Source organism: Anser brachyrhynchus, assembly GCF_964034855.1.
Source record: "Anser brachyrhynchus genome assembly, chromosome: 1".
NCBI lineage: Eukaryota > Metazoa > Chordata > Aves > Anseriformes > Anatidae > Anser > Anser brachyrhynchus.
In genome coordinates, this window is record NC_137694.1 from 107,466,967 (window position 1) to 107,492,326 (window position 25,360).

Here is a 25,360-nt window from a genome sequence, read left to right on the forward strand (position 1 = left end):
TGATTTTTAAAACATAAAAATATTTTTAATAGGTCTAACGAGAAGCCTGAGTATAACTTCAGCTGACCAATCAATGTTTGAAAAAGCTCAAGGAGAAAAAGTTACGTTGCCATGTACTTTTGTACTCTCAGAAGAGGATGAAGGCCCACTAGATATTGAGTGGGTCTTGATACCAGCAGATAATCAAAAGAAGGAACAAATAGTAAGTAGAGACTTTTCTGCATGGTTCTGATTAAATTATTAAAGTAAATCAGTATATGAACTTTGGTAGTGACTTTTTTGACTTTGTTAAAATTTTCAAGGTGGGATGCTTGTGGTTTTAAATAACTTTGAAACACCAGTCATATGACATGTAGCGGAAGTTTTGGAATAATGAGAATGTTATGATATTTTGTACTTAATCTAATAACTAAAGAACTTTAAAAATGCTTCAGAGTATGGAAAACTCTGCTCGTGTATGTGTATTATTTTCCTAGTTGAGAATTTTGTATTATGTATTAACTCTTTGTTAGTTATTAAGGCTGTCATTTCTTCTGAAGCCTTATCGGTAAGATGACTTCTTTTTAATAGAGATTTTACAGAATGAAGATTTGAGCAATGTTAAACAGTTCTCTTTAAGCCATAAATCAATGCCCAAGTAACGAGATGTCAGCAGGTGTTGAGTTGGAGCATTCATTAGAGCATTGTATGAGGTGTTATTTTGAAAACGGAGATGCTTGTAGAATCATAGAATGGCTTGGGTTGGAAGGGACCTTCAAGATCATCTAATTCCCCCCCCCCTCCCCCGCCGCATGGGAAAGGATGCCACCCACTAGATCAGGTTGTCCAAGGCCCCATCCAGTCGGCCTTGAACATCTCCAGGGATGGGGCATCCACAACTTCTCTGGGCAACCTCTTCCAGTGCCTCACTACCCTTACATTAAAGAATTTCTTCCTAATGTCTAATCTAAATCTAATCTTTTGGTGTAATACCATTCCTCCTTGTCCTATCCTTATCTACCTGAGTAAAGAGTCCTTCTCCATCCTTTAAGTATTGAAAGGCCGCAATGAGGTCTCCTCTCTCTCTCTCTCTTAGGGACATGGTTTAGTGGTTTTGGTGGTAGGAGGATGGTTGGAGCAGATGGTCTTGGAGGTCTTTTCCAACCTTTTATGCTTCTGTGATTCTCCCAGCAGCCTTCTCTTCTCCAGGCTGAACATCCCCACCTCTCTCAGCCTTCCTTGATGGGAGAGGTGCTCCAGCCTTCTGATCATCTTTGTGATCATCTGTCATGCTTATTTTAAACAGTAGAAAGACACTGTTAGGAATCTGAAGATAACATTTTTTTCAAGTGCTTACATGCCAAGTAGATTTCTGAATCATATTTATTCTTTTATAGATAATTATGTATGCTGTAGACAGAATTTATAATCATTATTATGCTGCTATGACTGGGCGAATGCAGTTTACCAGTTCTGATCCCAGATCTGGTGATGGTTCGTTGGATATCCTGAATTTAAAGTCAGCAGATACCGGCACATACCAGTGCAAAGTGAAGAAAGCTCCTGGAGTTCAAAGCCAAAAAATACAGTTGACTGTACTTGGTAAGCAAATTTTTTTTTCTTGAATTTGCGGTGACATTTTTGTGTTTATGCCATCTTATATTTGATATATAAAATGAAAACCTACATAGGGCAAAGGCATCCTGAATCTATCATCCCTTATTGAGACTTCAGGGTGGGTGCAGACATTGTTCTGTTTTTTTTTTGATCGGGGGGGGGGGGGCGGGGGGGGGGGGCAAAGGGAGTAATATTCAGAATAATGAGCACTTAAAAAAAAAAATCTAAATCTGGCTTGTATTTCGTACAAAATCTCTCCATGCTTGCGAAGGCTTTGTTTCACAAACTTTCTTTAGCAAAACGGTCTGACCTACTAGAACATAACTAGCATTTTTGATTGTGACTTATTAATTCAATAATACTTTATTTATTAGTAAAGCCAGCAAGAACTAAATGTTCCGTTGAAGGATCACAGGAGATTGGAAAGGACGTTACGTTGAAATGTGCATCACAAGAAGGATCTCCACTTTTGTCTTATGACTGGAGAAGAGTATCTGGCACACAAGAACTTCCTGCCACATCCACGCTGAGTACTGTCAAACTTTAATTTTTCAGAATTATAAATAATAAAGATTGTATTCATATTTTTGACATATTTTGACTTGTTAGCATCTCATGCATAGTTTTAGTATAGAGCAGTCTATAGAAGTGTCACTTCTGTCCTTTCACTGGATAATAAAACTGACATTTAAATTAGCTGTTTGAAGTTGAGAAAGATTCTTACCGTTAAACTGCAGAACCATGTTCACCCCTGCATGAATGTTTTGACTTCTCTTGCTTTCTGATTCTTGGCTGCTTTCTGCTCAGATGGGCAGCAGGTAAGAGCCAGAATAGTCTAGACCAGTGATTACAGCTGCATTTGGGAAAGTGGAAATAAAAACTTGATTTTCATTAGAGAGTGCACAGAAGTTCTCAATTTCTGATCAAGTGATAGAACCTCTTAAGAGGTTATGTGTCTTTAGGGGAAAAGTTCCTACATGTAAAGGAGAAGGTTTTCCTTCTTACATTAGTTGACATCCAGGAAATAATTCAATGTTACAAATTTTGACTGAATTCAGAATTATTGTGGTGGTGTTGATTTTCTTGTGAAAGCTTCATTGTGAAAGTTTATTAGTAAAGCCAATTTATTAGTAATTTGTGAGTTTTGACTATGTGAAAGTTATTCTGGAATATTTCTTAGAATTATAGTTCTCAGTACCAATTCTTGTTGGTCTTTGTAGTTTAAAAAAAAATTTTAATCCTTGGGGGAAGGTATGTTCACCTTGCAGTTGGAGCAGTTTAAGAATCTACTTACAAAGAGAAGTATTTTAATGTGAAGTGTGCATGGCATATAGGTAAAAGGGTATCATGATACCATGTGTCTAAAAAGTGGATGTCTAGGGAAGAGGGAACAGGAACTTGTGTGGTTCTTCCTCATAGTGGTCTCTTATCCTCCCTTAATTTATGGTTCAGGAATTTCCAGAGGGAGATGTGGTTCCAGTTTAGTTGATTAGAACAACCTCTGACTTACAGGAACTTCTCCAGTCTACTTAGAACTTTTGTAGTCTCTTAGTATCTGTATATCTTAAGGGTCAGATTGCTTAAAAAATAACTATATCTGAAGAGCCTTGTGCTGTTCTCTTTGAACTTTTGCATCCCGGTAGCGCTGTTTATGTCCTATTTCTTGTTTTGACAATGAAGTTAGTCAGTAATGTTTCTCTCTTTACCACTCAAGGCCTTAAGTTTCTGTTGTTCTGTTGTTATTCCTTCTTATGCATCCCAAATTTGTCTCATGTTTTGGAAAAAAAAATAAAAAAAAAATCAATTGATAGTGCTGGACAAGAATTATTTAGGAAGTATGCAAAAGTGGCATTTAATATAATGTAGCAACAGTTGTTTGGGGTTTGTGATTGTAGGTTTGGGAGCATTGAACGTGCTCTCAAGGACCTCTTCTATGCTGCCTAACTTCAGCAGGAAGAGCTAACTAAGTATACGTGTGATTCTTTGTTACCATGAGGTAATCTCTTGGCAGCTCTAGGGTTTAAGTGCTGGTTGCAAATCTATTAGCAATGTAAAAATCTCGCAAAGGTAGCTGTTAATAGCTTTGGAAGCCTTAAGGGAAATGTTCTTCCTGCTTTCACTCTATCAGCATAGCTAGACTTAACTAGTTGCCCATTGGAGTGCAAGGTTTAGGTCAGATTTGTCTTTCATGATGAACATGAGTTCTGCAGACATCTGAGCTGGTTGTGCAGAATTGGTTTCAACACAGAAGAGAAGAGGGTACCTCTGTGATGCAGTTAATCTCTTATATTTTAGTATTCTACATTAAGGTGAGAGAATTGGCCGTTCTAAGCATCTGTTCCTTTCCATTGACAGAGCAATCTGTAGGCTTAGTATTAAAGTCAAATTTTGTGGAATAAATATCTAGTAAAGTAAAAAGTATTTTTGAAATAAGTGTTCTGTGGCACAAGTAGACTTTTGGATTTTTTTACATGGTATTTTTAAGATTTCACGTATGTGCGGGAATAATAATTCTGTAGCACTGAGTAGGAAACTAAACTTTGGTAAATAGTATAAATACTTGCTTTCTGTTCCTTGTAGATAGAAATACGGGTGAACTTCTCTTGAAAAATGCGTCTCAAGAGTATTCTGGTGTATACAGTTGTGTTGCTTCAAACCGAGTTGGCGCAGATGAATGTTCTATTGAGCTGAATGTCACCCCTCGTAAGTGTTGACTGTATAGTCATATCGTGTTTTGTGTAACTGAATAACCTTGTTTCTCTAAATTCCTAAAAAGTTTTAAAACAACAAATAAAAAACTGTTATGCAACTGATGGTTGCAGCTTTAAGTCTGTACTTCCCTCTAAATACTGCCTTTTTTATGCAGGAATCTGCAACTCTGTTGTCATTCTAAATCATGGATTGAAGCATATCTGATTCAGTGATATGCTGTTAACCTGGATCATGTGGAAACATACTGTTTTTAATGTTGAGAGAAAAGAAAATGGTCATATAAATTTAACACTTAAAAATATTGTAATTTATCTATTCTAGCTATAAATACAGCTGGTATAATTGCTGGAGCTATTGTAGGAACTCTGCTGGGTCTCTCCTTACTGGCTTTTCTCGTCTTCTGTTGCTGTAAAAAACACAGAGAGAAGAAGTATGAGAAAGAAGTACATCATGATATTAGGTAACGACATACCTAATTTCTGAGTAGTATTATTTGAAAATTAACTTTTAAATGTCTTTCTGTGAGTAAGATACTTAGTGGTTGAGATGTCTGTTTTAATTTGTTTATTGAAACACTAACAGTTTGTCTGAGAACTTGTTTTAAATATGTCGTGTCTGTAATTTCAGTTAGGATCTTAAAGGCAACAAATGCTTCATTATTTCAGTTTAAAAAGGCTACTGTGTTAGAATAGGAAGAAACAAATGGAAAACTCATGTAAGCTCCTGCATACTAACATTGACTGAATTCTTGTTCTGCAACTGAATTTTTCTTTTATTCCAGAGAAGATGTTCCGCCTCCAAAAAGTCGCAGTTCAACAGCCCGCAGCTACATAGGCAGCAATCGTTCTTCTCTGGGCTCAATGTCTCCCTCAAATATGGAAGGATATACCAAAACTCCATATAGTCAAGTCCCAAGTGAAGACTTTGAACGTACTTCTGGTCAAAACCAAACCTTTCCATCTTCAAAGGTAGCTGCACCTAATTTAAGTAGAATGGGAGCTGTCCCAGTGATGATTCCAGCACAAAGCAAAGATGGGTCCATAGTATAGAATATTAATTTAAATCCTGTTTTTTAATTGTTCATTATAAGTATTAGAGAACTACGGTGTTCCATCCCTCATTTAAACAATGGCATGCAATTTTCCTTGAAGAAAACAAAGTTAGTTTGAAAAGCCACCGATTCTCATTTTTAAACTTATTAGTGTATAACAGTTGAACTATTTGCTGAAAGCACGGGAGTTCATAAATACCAGACGCTGAAGGTGTTTGGACCTCTGGTAGGTTCCTGAAGAGGCACTGTCTGCTAATGTGCAGCTCTGAATATGAAACAGTAATACACAGTTGAAAAGTAACAAAACCATTTCATATGTAGACCATGAAGTTCCTCAGAGTTCTTGAATTTCATCCTCAATTTTGGAGTAATAGAAGTATTTTAATTTGGCCACCGTCTGAAGTTGCAGTGGGGCTGAAATACCGAGGATGACTTTGAATTCTGTTGAAACGCTGAGTATTTATGCAGCTCTTTACCTTCGTAATGTTTATTTGGAGTGCTTCCTGAGCTTTTATTTCAGGGGCTGCCAGTTATCTGATTGGTTCAGTTAATATAATTGAATTTATCCTGAGTTTAAAATCTCAGTGACTGGAAATGCGATAGGAGACCTTGTGAGCGCTTTGAAATTTGAATTTTACCGCAATAACTAGTTTTAGTCATGTCAGATAACTTAATATTAAGTTATCTGATGTAAGACATCCTATCAAATTGTTAGTAGTGGTATATAAGCTTTAAAATCTGTAGCTCAACTGTTATATTGTCACAGTAAGAATGAATATGTATCTCGACAGGTCTTAAGTTAATTGTAGCTTGTATTTTCCAAATCCTGCTTAGGTTCTAAGGCAGTGTTCTTACTTTCTAATAAACCAATTACCTAGAAGTTTCATTGGGCTTTAATAAAGCTGTTAATTAACTGGTATTTGATATCTGTTCTCTTGCTCTCACAGTTCTTCAGAAAAATCTTCCCCTTAAGATGATGATACATTTTTACATGAATTTGCAAGGAATTTAACGCTTACTTCTCCTTGCCTGTTTAATGGCCCTAAATGTTCTTACTAATGGACGTTTAGATTTTCAGCACCAAAAATTTCATGTGGACAGAATCTAGGAGAAAATAGTTATCCAGAATTGCTGATATGAACATGTTTCAAGAGTCTATTCAAAAAAAAAAAGCCTTCCCAGTTCTGCTATCTTAAAGCATTACAGGAGGAATAGAACAATTCCTTATCTTAGTTTCACACCTGCTTAAGGACTTTGAATAGTTTCTGATTACTGAAACTACATATCTATGGGAGCTAGATTTAAAGTTAAGTGCAGTTTGAATCTTTTTTTCCTTCCTTCCTATTTTCTAATCTCCTTCTCACCTTGTGCTTGGGTGTGTGTGGGGGGGACTCCCTTCAGCTTACTCTAGCTATAGATGTTAGGCTACTAACTGTTTTGGAAAACTCTAAATGATTATAGTATGTGGCACAGAGGTTGATGGAGAAAATATCTGAAAGAACCTGTTGAAAGATGTTAGTATTGTTTGTATGTAGCAGCAGTGAGATAAAGGATTTCCCTGAACAACTAGGCTTAGTGTCTGCTTTCTTGTAGCTGCTTACATCTGTGATAAATCATTTGGCTTACTACTAAATGTTTCCCATATCTTGTAGATATGTGCACCATTTTTGGTTGGCACTGTTAACGTAGATAACATACCCTTTATACCGAATTTAGATACTTGAATGGCTACTAAGTATTCTAGACTCTAAAATTTTACATATTTTGGACTTTTTTAGATTGTAAACTGATACTGTTAGAGATCAGATTTTTTATCTTTCATGTGTGCCTTTTCAATAAACTTTGCTTGATTGTATCTTCAGTTTTTAATGAAATTTCTGGTGCCTAAATTTACTGTTCGGACAGGTGCTTAGATGATGGTACAGTTTTTAAAACATGACACTGTGATCTGATTTTTTGATTCTTATGTACTATTTATACCTCTCCATGCCTGTTTTTGGATGTGATTTCAGTGACTCTCTGTATTGTTCTGTATTTCAAATTGTGGGTTACTCCTTCAATTGGTAGTTATAATGTGTTTATGTTCCTGAAAACTCTTCACTTGTGTGGTAAATAATAGGTTTAGTAACTGTGCCAAACTCAAGCTTATGAAGAACAATAGATGAGGAGATGACATTTTGCATCCAATTACTGTGACAGAAGAGACTTTAAAGATATTTTGATCATAAACTGGTTGTTTACCTTGCAACTAAGGCCTTCCTTAATTAAAAGGGTATGGTTATTTGGATCATAAAAACAAGCTGAGTACAAAACTAGAACTGAATCACAGACTGAGAGATAGCTAGACACCTAAGCAAACAGGCAACAAACCTACTGAATTTGATTCGTAGCCCTCTGTGAACGTAATTTGAGATGAGGTGTGGTTTTTGTTTGCTTCTGCTTTTTTTTTCCTGTCTTGAGACCCTGTGCTTTCCGTCAGGTAAGCCCTAGGACACTCGAGAAATTTCTCACTCAAGCATGCAGAGCAGAGTTTACACATACTTAATGCTCTGTCAGATTGCACAAAACAATAAATGGACAGAATGGAAAGACAGCATGATATGCCCTCAGAGCCTCGCTGTTAGGCTTAGCAGCCTTGACAGTGTCTGTCTATTTATGTAATTGCATGGAAAATAAAAGGAATGGAATCTGACATAGTCCTTATCTGAAATAAAGAACCTCTGACTTGGGGTAAACTTTGCCTCAAGTTGTTATCATCATGCCTTTTTGAATGAATAAAACACTACAATATAAACTTAATACCACTATTATAAATTATTTCTTTAGTCACTAGATTTGTAACTTACACTGGATTATGATTCTGAAAAGCAGCTACTATACTTAGCAATGATTTTTAGTTGTGTAGGACATGAATTGAGTAAACACATGAGGTGTCAAATGTTACAAATAAACCTGCTAACAGAACTTTTCTAGGAAGTAGTGGCAGCTGATATACCTGTTAGAAGGTGGCATTCTTAATGTCTCATTTTATTAAAAAAAAAAAAAAAAAAAAGAAAAAAGAATGGGGGTGGATGGGCGGTGATAGCATTATGTAAATACTCTAAATGAACCGGAGAAATTACTAGTTAATGTCATGACTGTAAACTTGCCTGTTGAGGACTACTATATATAGAAGAAACCCCTGAATTATAGTATGGTGTGAATAAAGTATTAGACTTGTAATACTATAGAGGTTATGTAACACTTGTCCATACATTACAAGCCTTTTCATAAACTTCTGAAATGGATATTTAAAGATATTTGTGTGAACCTTCCATACCTGAAAATGAATACTTTTGAATTATGTAGTGCACAGAAATGCCTTGTTGGAGAGGTAAAATGACTTTTGAAGCAAATGTACAGTGCATACATCTTTATCAACCGTGATAGTCACATTCACGTTAGGTGTATGCTTCCTGCTTGGTAGTACAAGTAAGACTTTTTAATTACAAGCTTTCTCTGTAATAACGTGTATTGTATATTGCTGTTTTCCATGATAGCTTTTTGGTTTTGTTCTTGACTGTGTATGTTCTGGATCACTTTAGATCTCTGTGGCAGTCTAAAGACACAATTCTATTTGTATCACTTAAACCTTGTTTTATACGCTTGATAGGTGCTTCATAAGGCCCTTTGGATGTTGGTCCTCTAGCACTGAGGCACAGCTCAAATGAAATTGGAGCAATAATATTTCCTGGAATCCAAAATCTTATGTTATGCTTCTCATGCACAAAGCATGAACTTGAATATCGATATGAATTCCAGTATGAAGTTTTATATTCACATTTTTGGGGGAATGGTATCACAAAATACAAGTATTGTTTGTGAATCTGTAAAAACAAATCCAAAACTTTAAAATGCTGTAGTTCCATGACAGACTCGTGTACTTTTTGAAATAAAACTGTTGGAGAAAACAGTAGTCTGTCTTTATTTTAAAGCAGCACTTACGTATGGCTTCAACTTTACTCTTTCTGTAACTGGAAGTGAACTAATAAACATGGGTGTGTATACCACACTGGAAATAATAATTTCTTGCCCCCCTTCCCAGCCCCCCCCCCCCCCCAATTTGTAAGTAAAAGGAATTAAAACTTTTTATAGATATTTTAGAACATGCACTCAATATGGAAATTCTAACTGTAGATACACAGATGTAGTGATGAATTTAAACATCTGGGCAGCCTCAACAGGAATTCTAAAAGAAAAAGCTGGGAAGGAATTTAATTTTTGACCTGGTTTTATTTTGGGCAGAACCAAGTATTCCTAAATCTGATAAATTCTTGTTTTTTTAATTTTTTAAAATTCAAACAAGTAGGCTTATATTTAAAGCATTTTGACAAAATACTTGTTTTTATGTCAACCAACTTGCTTTTTTTATTCAAATAAAGATGACCTGGGACACCTCCCACCCCTTGGCCTTGCAAACCAATTGCTTTTCTTTCTTTGTAACTTTCTCAAAGACAAATGCAAGTTCTTCAGTGTTGTCTTGGGTGCTTACATTTTCAGGAAACAAGGTCTGGCATGGGTTTGCATTAGTGGCATGTTTTGTATGTTAATACCATAATACCATTAGAAGACAAAATTGCTTACATTTGTTCTTAATGAATGCATATCTTCATATGATAATGCATACTTGTGCCATGCCAGATGTGTCATTTCTTTGTGTATATTTAAAATCTTTTTAATGTGTGTACAGAAGCATATGAAGTTAAGTGTACTAGCAGAAAACCTTTATTTTTTTTATATTTCAGATAAAGATTTGTGCTTAAATACAAAAGGATACCTAATAAAAATAAAAGCTCATATTGCTGTTATTTTATAGAACTCCTAAGAAATCTTTCTGCACCTTCATAATGTTAATTTCAAGACTTCTGTCCTTTCCTAATTTGGCAGTTTTTTCTCAAATAGAACTTTCATGCTGCAGCTCTTGTGCTGCTTCTATTTAGAGACAGGTGATTGTGAATCAGAGGAACTGGTGAATGTGGGAATTCCAGCAAAGCAACTAGCACTTTGCTGGTAGTGTCATAAAAGAAGAGAGGATGCTCATCATGGATTCTACAAAACCTTTATTGTCCTCACATATGTATTAGACAACACCTTGGATAAAGTTTCTTAAAAGGTCTGTCTTGCTGTTTCTTTGCTGAATTTCTTAGACATCCTGTGTACTTTGAGCTTACTATTTAAATTTTTTCTCAGGTGGAGAGGCTCTATAATTATGCTGATATTTAGTAAATTATTAGACTAAGTGTTACAGAAAACACTTAATGCCAGCTACTTAGTTTTGCTTTCTTCTCTGTAAAATCCACAAAACAAAACCCTTTGTACAGAAAATAGCTGATCAAGGAGTAAGAGTTGAATGAAACAAGTTATGAGTGTTGCCTACCTTTCCAAGTCTTCTCATATTTTAAAATTACCTTTCACTTGAGGGATAACTGTAGATGATTACCCGGTTCTGAGAGGAAAAAAATGTTCTGAAAACAGGGATCGTTTAAAGAATTTGTTGTTCTAAGGCAATGTTAGTGCCATGTTCCTATGTTGGAGTGTAGAAGACAGAAGTTTTCAGCTGCCTAGTACTGGCCAGGGTGCTTTGAATAGCAAAGTTAATTCAGTGGCAGCAGCTACTAGTTGGTTTCTCTCTTCAGCGGATCAGCATATTCATTGAATTATTTATCAAGCTTGTATTGACTAGATGAAGGACACTTCTACCATAATCTACCATAATATTCAGAAACATAAAAGTTTTGCAACTTTTACTAACCTTGTGTGATGTTAGGATTACTAGATGGTAGGAAGGAGATGGGTATCTTTATAAAGAACTTGAGTAGGTCGGTTACACAACTTGATTATGTAACAATTTTAAAACGGCAATATTAGAATAGACGTTAACATCTGAAAGCACATCATTTTACCTTCAGTAATCTAATTTTTTCTTCAGGGTAAAACCTCTTGAGGCAGTATGCCCACTGGGAAGCTCAGAGAGCTGTGTGATGCAATGACAGTTGTCCCACTTCTCAGGGCTGGAAGCCTCGGTTCTGTAAGTGGCAGGCAGGGAAAAGTTGAGTGAAGTAGCCGAAGGGCATGGGACTTCTTTCCAGGAGTACTTTTCCAACTTACAAAATGGGAAACGGAAAGTAGCAAGTCTGATCAGCGTATTGGGAATTTTGTAGAACGGATATGATTTCTGGAAACAGAAATGAACTGTCCAACCTCTTGAACCCTTTTGCTGCTCTGGTTTCCGGCAGTGTCTGATTTGGTGGTTTTCAGACAATCTGTGGCACCTTTTTGTATTTTATTTGTTTAAGCAGTCAGTATATTTTCACTGCTTAAAAATGCAGTGTCAGGTACTCTTCCTACCATGAATAATTTCTGCACCTGTCGTCTCCGGTTATATTGTTACTAGTAATACTGTATGAAGAAGCAGTGAGAAATGGTAGGAGCTGCAGTAAACGAAAGTCTCCTGCACAGCCCACATGGTGCAAGCAATGAGAGCCCAGGTTTCTTGGTGCTCACCAAACATCCCTAGGGATGCAGTGATCATTTGAGTTACGTAGCAGAACTTGGTGTCAGAATTCAGAATGTGGTATCAGGGAACACTGTATCAGATGATAAAGAGCTATGAAAGTAACTTCATCTAGTACTGTTAGTATAATAGCTTCCAGTTGTGTCAGTTTTGCCACTTACGTTCGTAGTGAATTGGGGAGAAACATCTGTCTTTTTGTGGGCAGTTACTGATATACAAGTAAAGTAACATTTTTCCATAGCTAATGATTATTTAGCCTGCTCCATGATCTATAAGTTTATAGATCTATAGTCTTAGTATATAAGTCTATAAGGATTACTGTCCCATACAGGAATCTGAATCTCCTTATTTCATATTGTTTGTTAATATCTTAATTGTAAAACAGCAGTCAGGATTAGTCAGATTTCACCGAAGTTAAAAATGTGTAGCAGAGCTTCCATTCTCAGCACTCAAGGTCTCTGTCAGCAACTGGCAGCAGCATCAACTTGCAGCATCTTGCTAGTCCTGTGAATGGACGGTGTTTCTAAGAAACTGTTTTCTGAAGTGAAAACACTTGAGCTGTGCCATACTTAACGATAGGAGATTAAGATAAAATATTTACTTAAGATTTCCATTTACGAGCAGAATAGCTCAGGTGGGAGGGAAACTGATATCCTTAGACCAGAAATAAAGACAGCTGGTGATAAGACAAAACTACTGAATTACTTGCGACTTCTGAACAAGATGACAGCTCTGGGGCACAGCTGGTGGTTTGTGGAACTTGTCAAAAAGCTTATGTTGTGGCTGCCAGCACTGTACTTTTTATACCAATAAATAGAATGTCCTTTTATGTCACTTCCAATCCTATAACTGTCAAGAGCAGAAACAGTTCGTCTAAGCTGTAAGAGCTGTAAAATGTAAAATAAAGCTTGAAGTTGCTTTATTTAATATCTCCTTCCCTGTTCCTTCTGTCCATTTAGTACAGTGACTTCTTGGGTACCAACAGCTTCAAATTGACTATTTGTTGTTGCCCTAATTTTGTCCTTGTATTGTATAATGTGAAATTGCTTAGGAATTGCAATGTCCATCTCTTGCGTTAAACCTGAATGTTGGTTCAAGTAACTTTGCATAAGGTATTTAATTACCTTGTTATTATTACTTAAGATGGAAAATTCACTGTGTTTAAAACACAACTTCAAAAAGGTTGTCGTCTCCCATGCTGACTCTAGCCTACTTAAGAAAAAAAAAAACATTTTGTGGATAAATGGAGGGGTCTGAATTGAAATGAAGTAGTAAATTCTCTGTTTTGACAATACTGATTGCCCTCTTGTGGCTGACCTGTAGGCAGCTTTAATCCTTTTCTGACTGGCTAAAGGCCACTGTTCTACTGATGGTTGACTGTAGCTTACTAAGAAATGTTTCTCAACAGAAAGCAAAGTGACTCTTAAATACCAGAAAATTATTTTCTTCTTGTTTATTCAGGAGAATAATTTAGGTAAGAATATTCAGGAGAATAATTTAGGTAAGAAAATTATTATTCTAATCTGCATCAATTATTTGCAGACACTTTATGCAGACACTGCATAAGCTCTGGAATAAAGCTGTAAATTGTACAGATATCATTAAAAAATGTACAGCTGAGATATGAGTATAGCTTTTGACAGTTTTGGTTTGAAATACTACTCTTATGTTACCCTGTTGCTAGGCTAGAAGTAAAAACTTCTACATCCTTTTCTTAAAAAAAAAAAAAAGCGTAACTGAAACCTGATTGACTAGTATGGGTTAGTCATTGAAATATCTGTTTTCATGAGACTGCAGTTAAGGTCACCAACAATATTTCTTCATTTGCAGAGGTCCTTGGGGAGGGAGAGGATCTCAGACATTTTAATTGCATCTGTAGGCTTCTCTCAGGGGCAAGATAGTGAAAACTGATTCTTGTAAAAAAAAAAAAAAAAGTACAGTTCTGATCATGATAGCCTTGTGTAATTGAAAGAGATTGAAGTTCTAAACATTAATTACATCTTAAAATTGATGTTATGTTTCTACTTCAAGTATTTTAGTTGTATTATTTAAATAAGATATACTAATATGATTTTTTTTGTTAATAGTGCGTGATATGGGTGGGCAGGCAGGAGTTTCCAACAACCTGCTAAGATACTTTATTCCTAGATGAAAGAGCTGAAATGAGTTTTAGAGCCTTTATGCTCAACAGTCCTATTTTGCCCGACTTAGCATAATTTCCCTGCCCCCAGTTATACCTGGGCAAGCTAGGATTTTAATCAGCACTCTAAAAGGGGTATCCAACTGACAGTGGAAATTGGGTCATTACATTACACATGTGAATTTTATCCTGACAACATCCTGTGTCTGTGCCAACCATATTAGCTAACTTGCTGCTGGCTGTATAGTTTGTACACGGGGTGAAACTGCTGAAAATGCAAGGAACCTTAGGACATGCTTGGTGCTTGACATGGCCAACAGAAATGCTCTCACCTGTAGTAATAACAAAAGATTTCCAAGGCAAGGAAGTCTGATTAATGAAGTAGAGGGTTAGGGTTGAGGTCCTGGCTATGTCATGATTTAGCCACGTGATCATTTTTTTCTTTTTCGAATACTGACAGCGTCTCCATATTCCTCAGTTTCCACGTTTGTTAAAATGGAGACAATTCTGTTGAGTTATTGGGACTTTAGAACTAGACTTTCCATCTCACCACCTCATTTTTTTAAAGCTATCCTTGACCAGTCTTTTTAGTGGTTGTCAGCTACCCATCTAATGTTTGCTTTCAGTTTGAACTGTCGAATTAAACCTTCAAATGACCAGCACTTAAAGGTAGTTGCCTTGGTCAGACCATCTGTAGTTGTCTGTCCCCTACCATTTGCTCTTTGTTAATTCTGTCCTAACAATAATCGCTCTTCCAGTACTTCTGGCACTACTTGGGTATTTCAGGATGTAGTGAAAAGAATTGTAGGTCAGATCTCATTAGGCAACTTCTTCAGAGTGAAGGATCCCCCCAGACCCATTGCCAGTGCAAGGGGAACACTTTCCTTCCAGATGCATTGTCACAGAACCCAGGTTAGATGCCTGCTTGGGATCACCTTCACAGGAAGCATGCCTCTCTCTCCTTCCCCTGAACTGCATTTAGGAGAGAGTAGTCACGTAGACCAGTGTCCCTCGTTAGTCATCTGGGTCACTTGACGCTCCCTTCCCACCCTTTTCCTCTGCTGCTCACTTATGGGTGTAATGAAAGGTATTCTCAAAATAAGGTAGTTCATCCTATTTATTTTGAAAATACAGAGTTAAGATATATTGAGTACTTCTCTTTATTATTATTGATGTTGTAGTCATCTAGCCACGTATGCTTACACTGCCAGGCTGAGGTACATAAAGAGGGAAGAGCTCCTTGTCGTCATTGGCCCTGTCAGCAATGAATTACTCCTTGGGTTTGCCTTTCTATACATCTTTGCTTTACCTACAGCTTCCCACTTGCACCGATGGCTGACCTTCCACTTTCTTTCTATTGCTACCTGTCTATTTCTGATTGCTGGATTTATTTCACCATTGGAGCAGGATGGATTTTAGGCAGCTTTTCCCTTTTCTGTATGTTGCTATTGAACAAGCTTTTGTGGATGATCATAATTTTTTATTGTTCTTTTCTATCATAGTTTCTGTTCCTAACCAGTTTCACTTGTTTTGTACCGTTTTAGGTATTAGGTACTGTAAACTAAATATACGTAGTATCTTACACTGTCACCTGTTTACTCAGGTTAAACATAAAGCTATGATCCCAGGTACCTGGGCAGACTGCAGTTTCTAATTAATTAATATTTGTCCTATGAGAGCCAAAAGAGTTACCACATTTTGTTTATAAGTTACAACAGCAGTGGGTAGTTAGGTATTTGTAGATGGTGTTCCTTTATCACAGCTGCATGAATAACCTCTAGCTTCATGCTAGGGTTCACTTGCCAGACTTCATTTTTCTTTTTTTTTTTTTTTTTTGAGAGAGATTTACTTAAATGAGAAGGAGAAGAAAACAAAGACTGGAAGTATCAGGACAGTGCAGGAAACAGAAAACAGATTACGTTGTATTTGTTCACGTTGCCTTTCCAGCTCTTTTAAGCATCTGATTTTTTTTTCAAAACTTTTGCTTTCCCAAACAACTGGGTGATCAAAAGCTATCGTCCTGTTCCAATCTGGTCTCTGTGCACCACACAGCAGACCTTTTTTTCATAAGCAGGCTATGTTAATTGTCTCTAAACTCATTTGTGAGAAGGTGTGAACAGGACAGGCTTGATGGAGAGCCCTCCTTGAGTAAGCCCCTACTTGTGTGCCTGTTTTATCCTTCAGAATAGCTAGATTTATAAACTTTTTGGCACGTAAGATCTGTTTCTTCAGGCTTTTGCAATAGAATGAGATAAGATGAACTGTGGGGGGAGCAGGATAATCTTTTTTAGAAGGCTTATGTTTAGTAATTATTAACTGGATATATTTGAGAGTTGTTGATGAAAAATGTCAGAAATAGGAGTGCTGTGTTAACTGTAGTGCAAAGACAGGAATACAGATTGAAAGGACACTTCTTGCCTCAGTGTACAATTCTAATTAATATGCCTGTTACAGAGTATCAATTAATTTTATCAAATACAATTTCAGGCTGATGGCAGTGTTCTTGTTCCTGTGGTACCTGAGTTGAGCATAGATGTGTTAAGTTAGGGTTGAAAATAAGTTCCAGGAGAAACAAACAAGTTGCTAAAATCTTTGCAAATTGAGAGAATAGTAGATAAATGATAATGAAAATTAACTTTGTGACTATTGCATGTTGTTATCCCTTAGAAGAATAACTTTTGAAAACAGACTGTATAAACTGTAAACAGAATAAGGTTGTTGAACAGATCAGCAAATATGGTGATTTAGTGCCAAGTAGTACTTGGCCAAGTAGTACTTGGCACTGCTTTGAATTATGCTTCCAAGCAAGATTTGTGAAGGTGCTCGATTATTTTCACTATCATGTGCAGCTGGAAGATTTATTCAAAGTGTAATTCTAATTGAAATGTGACAGCTTGCGAAGAAGAACGTGAGTTGTTACAGAGATAACCTGAGTCAGTTTTTCAATTAATGGTCTTACAGATGAATTGTCATGAAGTTGAGGCATGTTTTAAATATCTGTCAGTACTGGGACAGCGATACATAAGCCTTTAATAGGCTGAAATTGAGTAAGAAAGTGGGATTTTTCCAGTAAATGCACTATATACATACACATTTGTGGATTGTTAATTAAGATTTGTTTTGTGTTAGAGTATCGAGTTTTGAAAATGAATATTGGTGACTGTCAGCAAAGTTTGAGTACTAGCAATGTAGAAAAAATAGCTTTGCAGCACAGAGTGGTAGCAAAAATGCTTAGTTATCATTTTTCTTAGAATATCAATCTAGAATATTAGGTCAAAGAATACAGAGCTAGTAAAGAACGGCAACTGGAACAAAGAAATTTTTAATTAAGTATGTTTTATTAAGTATGGGTGAGTCACTGGGTACTTTGAAAAGCCTGTTTGAGTGTTTATAGCACTAAGCAAAAATGTGTGGTTCTTTGGTAATTCAGTTATTGGTATGAAACAGAAAACTGCCATCTAAGCAAACTTTCACAGAAACTTTACAAGTTGACTGTAGTGGGTGTATGCTGGGAAATCCATGAGAATTTTCAATAACCTAGGTGAAGATACTAGAAAACTTATGACGAAGTTAAAATCACACTACTTACTGGATGGCATGGAGAGCAATTCTGTTAGCTGCAGCCAACTGCATTGACATGAGTGGGAGTTAAAGCATGTTTTAGGCGAAATATCAAATAATTTCTGTTAAAATTAACTAATAAATCAAGTTAGCTTGCTACACTGCTGCACTGGTTTTATCTAAGACACTGGTATGAACTCTAATCGGAATGACCATCATTTGGATGATTATCTGAATCATACATTTAATTACTGTATGTTGAAGTGTCTGGCCCCTCTTTAATATAGATTAATGATATTCTTTTTTTTTATAGTATGGCATCGCACACAAGATTGGTGACATAACAGTGGTATAAACATGAAGAAACAGGCATCATTTTTTGCATGAATTTCAAGTACGGTGAAACTGAAGTTCATAACGAAGTGCTGTTTTTTTGTTGTTTGTTTTTTGTTTTTAACTTAATCTCACTTTAGATTCAAGATTGTAAAGTAGGCTGTATTTGGTTTTTTAAGTACCAAATTTTCTTTTATATATTTTTAATGCAAAGTTTACAAAGTGACTACCAGCATTTTTCTTGCTAGTTTTGTATTTTAAAAAGAACGCACAATCACTCTCCTTTGCCCCACCATCACGTAGATTCAAAAATTCATCAGGTTAACAAAATCAACTCAGGTGGTAGAAATACAGCCTTAAGCAGTGGGGCATTGAAAGAGATTTTAATCTTAAATAGAGTAGTTTTTTTTCCTAGCTTTCTGTTCAGCTGATATGATAGGAAGTATATCACCTATTCAATACTGTAGTGCTACTACAGTATTACTGTAATGAGGACTTGCAACTTGTGTTTGAAATGTATTGTATTTTAAGATTGTATATGTTTTCTAACAATAAAATGTATTTGAATGCTACAGTTAATGCACGCTTCAACATAATCTGTTAATGCAGATGTTGTGGTAATTCATGTTTGTACACTGTCTCGTTCTTTCTGTTCCTCAGCTTTTACCCTGCAAAAAAACTGGAGGAAAGAAGAGTGCACTCTTTAAACCAAGTTAGGTGGTACATGGTCTTTTGTAGTCTGTGACATGAGACTTTGAGTACAAATTAAAACTTTGAGTTCATAATAAAAACATCAATCTACCTAACCATGTAAGGATGAAATCACAGTAGACTGATCCTGTGGATCAGAGGTTTTAATAATTCACTTTCTTCTTTCTTTTATTTTAAAGTTGTGGCTAAGATGAAACTGGTGGGAGCCTAGTACCCCACTGATATTCAGGCAGTTTTGAAAATGGTCATTTGGTTATTGTCACAGTCCCCATAAATCAGAGCAACTTAAGGACACTACATCTTTCTCTGCTCTTGAGAAATGCAGAGTGTATGTGCACATACTGTGCTTTTTTGTTTGTTTTTGTTTTACTATTATAATATGTAGTTACTAATTTAAAACTTAATCCAGTGATATCTGCTATGCTGTACTCTGAAGGCAACCATAAACTTTATTGGTGATACTGGTGCTTATAATGCTGAAAAGTATACTACTTACTCAATTATTTTTGCGTCTGTTTTTGAAAGGAACACAGCTAATTCTATTATAAACTCAAACTGAGATGGATGTTTTTGACCAAAAAATCCATACAATCGTTTTTGTCACTGCATATAGAAAGAAAATAAATTAAGAAAATAGTTTAAAAAAAAAAAAGGAGAGAGGAGTTTCTAAATGTCACAGTTGCTTAAGTAGCCATTTTTTTGAAGTAATTTCAAATTTGATTTAATTTCAATATTATAATTGCAGAAAAGATACTTTGCCTTTAAGAAACACTTATTTTTATGCCAAAACATTACATTACTCATCCTTTCTTTGACTCTGTGCTGCCTAAACTTGTCTGTGAGCAAATCTGGCAAGTAATTAATCATGGTAAAATTCCACTGGGAAAGTTACCTGGTCAAGAAGAACCAATTGCCTGTTTGATTCCATAAGACTGTCACATAAGACAGTAATATATAAATAAAACCTTTTTCACTAGAGTTTGCTCCAACTAAGATGAATAGATATTCCCTCCCACCCCCACCTCCCCACACACCCCATCATCTAAGTGATTAACTGCTAGTGTTTTAGGAGAGGGGAGAAATGCAGGAATTACTGTGCAAGCTTATAGTGTCGGCTAGTTGGTTAAAAAATTAGTTTTGTAAAAAGAACTCAGGGAAAGTCTGAAACTTCATGCACCTAAGTATGTCCTTGGAGTGAAAGGAGCCATTTTTGTACTCAAATTCCTACCTAAACAAACTTTTAATATATTTTGAGTAAAGAAAAATAACTGTTGCTCTTGAAGTTAAATGTGTGTTGCATTTATTTTCTTCAATAAAGCCAGTAGCTGCAGAACTACTTTGTCATGTCTAATCCACGTGACAGTACAGCTCTTCTTACTAGCCTTCCAGATACCAACATGGAGTCTTTTGAAAGGTACTGAATATTGACTATTTAGTCCAGAAGTCTGCCTCAGTGAGATGGCCAAGTAAATGTTAATTTTGTTACCGTGGTGTAAATGTGGTACAAATTTGAAAGCCTGCCTGATATTATATAGACAGGTTGAAGATTGAGACTAACTCTGTCTGCATTCTGCCATCGTGTTCATGCTTAGAAGGTAAAATAATGAAGCCTGGAGATCATGCCTGGATAGATTACTGTGACCTGGTGGCTGTTTATGAATTATATATGTCAGTAGGCATTTTTACTTGGATATGATTCAAGTCTTCAACCTTTTATCTTTGTATCTAGCATGCAGAATGTCTTCTATGGTCAGAGGGTGGAGGAAACACCCTGGCTCTTGTGCCAACACTATTAAATGAGAAGATCTTCTTGCCAGGGCTTGCTTTTCACAAGAAAGTTCAAGCAGTGCTTATTTGGTAACTGAGCTCTTGTCCACACCCAAAAATCTCTGTCTTTCTTTTTCATATGCAAGCTAGCTGACCTGGACAATTGGACAAAGCCTAAGAGCTGCCTATACTCAGCAGCCTGCATCTTTGCTGCAAAATGGATAAGCTAGCTTGCAGTGCTTTCCCACTGTCCCTGCATAATATGCAGGTCTATTGAATGTGAATTCTTGAATCGAGCTGTTACTGTACTCTATTTAGTTCAGACCTCTTCAGTATAATTTTTCCAACAGCCATTCTAATTATACACATCTGAAAAATAGCACTCTGCTCATCCATTTTCACACTTGCTGGCATCTTCTCCACAGTTACCAAGCGTTCTAGTCATGCAGACCTTTAGGTTTGATGTGTGCTTTGGAAATCATATGTTGCAATCTAAGACCGAAGTTGGTTATGTGGGATCAGACTGCCTGGGTGTTACACCATCTGGAGTCTGAAGCAAGCCAGATCCTTCATGAGATGAACTTTCCTGTGGTCTAGGGGCTGATCCAGATTCAAACTTTGCCCTACAGGCAATATGGCTGCAACAGGCTCAGAAATGCGAACGAACTATGCCACCACAAGGCAATTTCACATTGCTACAACTCTATCCAGGCCTGAACTTATATCATTGTAATTATTTCCATAAAAATTAGAAACCCCAGACTGTAACTCTAGCATATGCATTTTAAGCAGCAGAACTCAGCATGCTAGAAGCTGAATTGGCCAAGCCCTTCTTGCTCTTGGCTTTTCATTCCTGGCCTTGGGCTATATCTTATCTTTTGTCAGCATAAGCATTGGTGCAGCTGCTGTGAACCACATCAGAGACATGTTTTAGTTTAAAATTACTTACATATAGTGTAGTTTAGTTTTAACTCAGATATGTTCATCATTTCAGTTCACCAAGCAGCTGCACCAATATTTGTGCTGACAAAAGGGGAAGAGAAGGAGGCAGTGTGAAAGTGGAAACAGGGATCAAAGTACAAGAGAAAGGTAGGACAGCTTATTTCAGCAGCAGTGCTAAAAGTGCTCTGAGCGGGGAGTTAGACTAGATGCACTCCAGAGATGCTGTCCAACTTCAACTATTCTGTGATTCTGTGGAATAGACACACATAGCCAAATTCTCCCTGCATCAAAAATGGCGATTCTTAGCAGCCGTGTAAATCTGAAGGTGCTTGAAGGCTACAGTTACCTCTGCTTCCGACTCTGGTGATTCCAGGCACCCTTAACCCTCCTGGCCTGCTCAGAAACCAGCTGGTCTGAATGGGATGCAGGCTGTGTTGTATTGCATGTGCATCCTGTGGGCTACCACATGTACAAACCAGTCTATACAAATTCAGTGTGTTCTCAGGACATCCCGCCCCAGCCAGTGTTGGGACTAAACATGTCAGCAGAAGTTTCCACTTTTAATACTTAAAGGAGATGGTTGTTGATAATGCTAATGTTGTCCTCAATTATGAGCTTGCAAAAATGTATGCAGTTATTTTTTGTGACTGCAAAGTAATTCCAAGTCTCTCCCTAAGGCATCTGGTGAAATAGATTCACTTGGGCAAATCGCCGTTATCTTCAAGGGCAGTGTAGCTAGGTCACTGGTAGTGCAGTTCTCTGTGCAAACTCTAGGTCTACTGTTGTTTACAAGATGTAAAAGGCTCAAGTTCAAGTGAAGAGGAATAATTTACTTCAAACTCAGCTCCAGTAACATGTGGAAGGCGAAGAGGGAAAACATTAAAAGAAAAACCAGCATCTCTCTCTACAATGTGGTGTACCATCCAAATACTGCTTGCTTTAATCCACATACGCAAGGCCCAGCTCATAAAATTTAAACACTGACAGTAAGAGTTGAGTGTGGTTCATTCTAGTTCATTTCTATTCCCCTTATGACTCTGATTGTTTATGGGAAAATGTAATATGTTAAGAATTGCAAGTAATTTATTTTGAATTGTTTGCTTATATAATGCAGGATGCTTTAACGTTCAGGAAGCAGCAAGGCATGAGCAGGAGCCTGAGCTGATACTGAATATGTCAACGTGCTTACAATGCACTGTATGTACTCTGTTCTGCGTAAGTAATTCCCCGGTTACAAAGTAAATTGCATTAATTAAAAATGTCACAACAGAAACTGAAAGTTTTGCTTGACAGAGAAATTATAATGGAATTACTGCCTTCTGTGTTAACACTGTCTCATGCTGCTTTTTTACCATGTCTGAGTGTCTAAATTGTCAATGCCAGGTCTCTGTCCTCACAACTGAGATGTCATTAATGCAACAAGAATGTGTTGGCTTTGCAGAAAAATCCCTGTTCCCTTCACACCTGTCTTTCTCAGCCCTGAACCTTTTCTATGTAACCCCCTCTATTATCAGAAAACAAACTTTTTCAGAGGTTCTGATAGTCCTACTCTTCATGTTAATGGAAAGGGAGGTGGTAAATTTAATACATCTCTGATCAAATCATGCTTTAACATGGAAATGAAGTGCATGAAATCCTTGCAGAACTGTTTGAAGAATGCTGTATCTGAGTTGCTGAAACTGCGAAATAGAGTACTAACACACTGAGGCCTGTCCTGTGACAGGCAGAAGAGTTTCACACTTTCAAATCCAAATTTTGACATATATATATATATATTTTTATGTATATATATTTCATACCTGTGAGTATGTGACGCCAAAACTGCAGAGTGGAAGCCCTGCAGTTAGTGCTGCTGGGTGCCCTCCAGGGCAGTTCTGGTCCCAGTAGTCACGGTGGGGTGGCTCAAGAGCTCTTGGACAGGCAAACCAGGATGGATGTGGCAGTCTTCTTTTCTCTTCCCTTCAGCCCCTCTCTCAAATCAGAATCTTGCCCTGTCATAAGGTGTCTGAGATTCCAGGCAGTTCTTAGCCCTTGGTCTGTTGCCCTGGACTATGTGGTACACAAAGCTGCTGTTACTTTTCTAGGACAGCAGGTGTCTTACATTTGCCTCATTTTCTTTTTTTTTTTTTTTTAGTTCCTTGGCTTTTTCTTCTTTTAAAGTAAAAGGTGTCTTTTCTCAGCCCTTGGGGCTGTATTTCAGTGGCCAGGATTTAACCGTCAGAGAGGTGTTTGTAGTTCCATAGCTACTGCTTTGGCATCACTGGAATAAACTAAGGATGGTTTAAATTAGCTTGGATTAGGCTTTCACTGGAGGAAATTTTGTGTGTTAATACAACTTCTATTATGCCAGCAGAACTATACGGCAGCAAAAATAAGCTGGTGAGTAGGTAGAAAATATCTGCAGCTCTTCCACCTAGATCCAGAAGTGGAGATGCTGTTGGGAAGCATCTATGTAGAGCAAAGAAGTGGTAAGCAACAGATTTAACATCACAATTTCAATTCTAATGACTTGTGCAGAAGTTTCTGTAGAGCTACTATTGGTATAGTTTATATGGTAGTAAGCAATGGAAATACTAACATAAAAAATCTGTATTTGTAGTGTGAAGAACCACACACGCTTTTGTACATAGCTGTTGAGAACAGGAAATTGTAGTAATTTATCCCTAAAAGTTTTGAGACATAAGAAAAAAACATTGTAATTATTTTAGTAAGGCTTGTTTGGTGATTAAGATGAGTTTTTGTTTTGTTTTGTTTAATGTGCTTGCAATGGCAGGCCCTGAATACCATTGATCCTTGTGTGCCAAGCAGCTCACAGGGCTTGACCATGGTTGTGTGGTTTGATTGTACCACAGGCAGGTATTTAGATGCTTTGTGATCTGTAATAGTGAACACTGAGGCTCAGGGACTCAGAGGTCAACTGAGCACCCTGCTCAAGAATACAGTCATCATACATGTCCCACACAAGGGACTAAGGTAGTATGTTTATAGCTAACACCTTTTCAGTCTTTCTGGTGTGATATGTCCCCTTATGGACAGCCATTTCCCTGACTACTCATATTCTTAAACTCATGCTGGCAAGAAGGATATCTGACCAAAGGAACCTTTTTGTCTCCTGTAGCAAAATATTATTATTTGTGGAAAGAATGATACAGCTTGAGGCAGCATGGCCACCCACGAGGAATCGGTGCAGGACGATGGCCTCGCCATGGAACCAGTGTGCACGTATGCTTCTGAGCAAAAGAGAAATGGTCAGGGGCACAGGACTTCTGACTGCCTGGGGTGTATGTGGTGGGGTTCCTCACTCCCTAGTGCTGCTTTGGATTCTCCGGTTGATCTCTCCAGACAGCTCTTCCATAAAATAAAATAAGGAATCAAGGTGGACTAGCTCTAGTGCAGAGAGCAGGCCTTTGCCCTCTTTTTCTTAGTCGTATGCACGTACCCTGAGAGCTCCACTAATCTCTTTAGTTGCAGAGTAAGGCCAACTGTTATTTGACTTATAATACTATTTTATTCATAAAATGCAGTGTACACACATAAATTGTTGTCTTATTGTATTATGCTAAAAAGCCAGATTTGGGCTTGTCAGTGGATTGCCTGAAGCAAGAAAATGTATGGAAGAACATAAACAGTACATTGTATGCTGATATTGGTGGTGGCTTTTCTTCCTTTGTGTGCTCTGAATGTGTGTGTTTGGCATTGCGCTGTCATGCAGAAGAATAAGGATTAGATTTGTCCTGCTGTGAGATGATTCATGTACGGAGAATGTGCATACTCAGAAAGAGAGAGATTTCAAGAGTGAATCATTGGAGAGGAGCTGTTGATAGGAATCAATAACAAACTGATAGCTGAGCAGGGAAAAGTGGATATAATAAAAGAAATTTAACCTAAGTAATTTTAATCAAGCCATTATGGTTGCTTCTCTGATCATTTCTGTTAAAACTGCTGTTCTTCATTCTTTTTAAAAATACATTTTGTAGGTATACAACTTATTCTT

General features: G+C 37.0%; 1 protein-coding gene and 1 long non-coding RNA gene across 3 annotated transcripts in view; one reads left to right on the plus strand and one right to left on the minus strand.

The window, feature by feature from the left end:
• CXADR (CXADR cell adhesion molecule) overlaps nt 1-18,525 on the plus strand; it is a 33,382-nt gene extending 14,857 nt beyond the window's left edge. The window contains exons 2-8 of one of the 2 annotated variants that reach the window (XM_080551586.1): nt 33-202; nt 1,377-1,581; nt 1,971-2,126; nt 4,177-4,299; nt 4,630-4,768; nt 5,090-5,276; nt 17,927-18,525. In XM_080551586.1, coding sequence (XP_080407712.1) covers nt 33-202; nt 1,377-1,581; nt 1,971-2,126; nt 4,177-4,299; nt 4,630-4,768; nt 5,090-5,276; nt 17,927-17,968 — 1,022 coding nt within the window. In that variant the 3' untranslated portion in view covers nt 17,969-18,525. Of the gene's footprint in view, nt 1-32; nt 203-1,376; nt 1,582-1,970; nt 2,127-4,176; nt 4,300-4,629; nt 4,769-5,089; nt 9,310-17,926 lie in introns of those variants that run through there. The other variant, XM_080551585.1, reaches the window with a different exon arrangement.
• Nucleotides 8,395-17,919, minus strand: LOC308176365. Its single transcript, XR_013938239.1, has 2 exons — nt 12,232-17,919; nt 8,395-12,197 (listed from the first exon to the last, which is right to left on the minus strand). It is a non-coding gene; the product is annotated as an uncharacterized lncRNA (long non-coding RNA).
• Nucleotides 18,526-25,360: the final 6,835 nt, after the last annotated feature.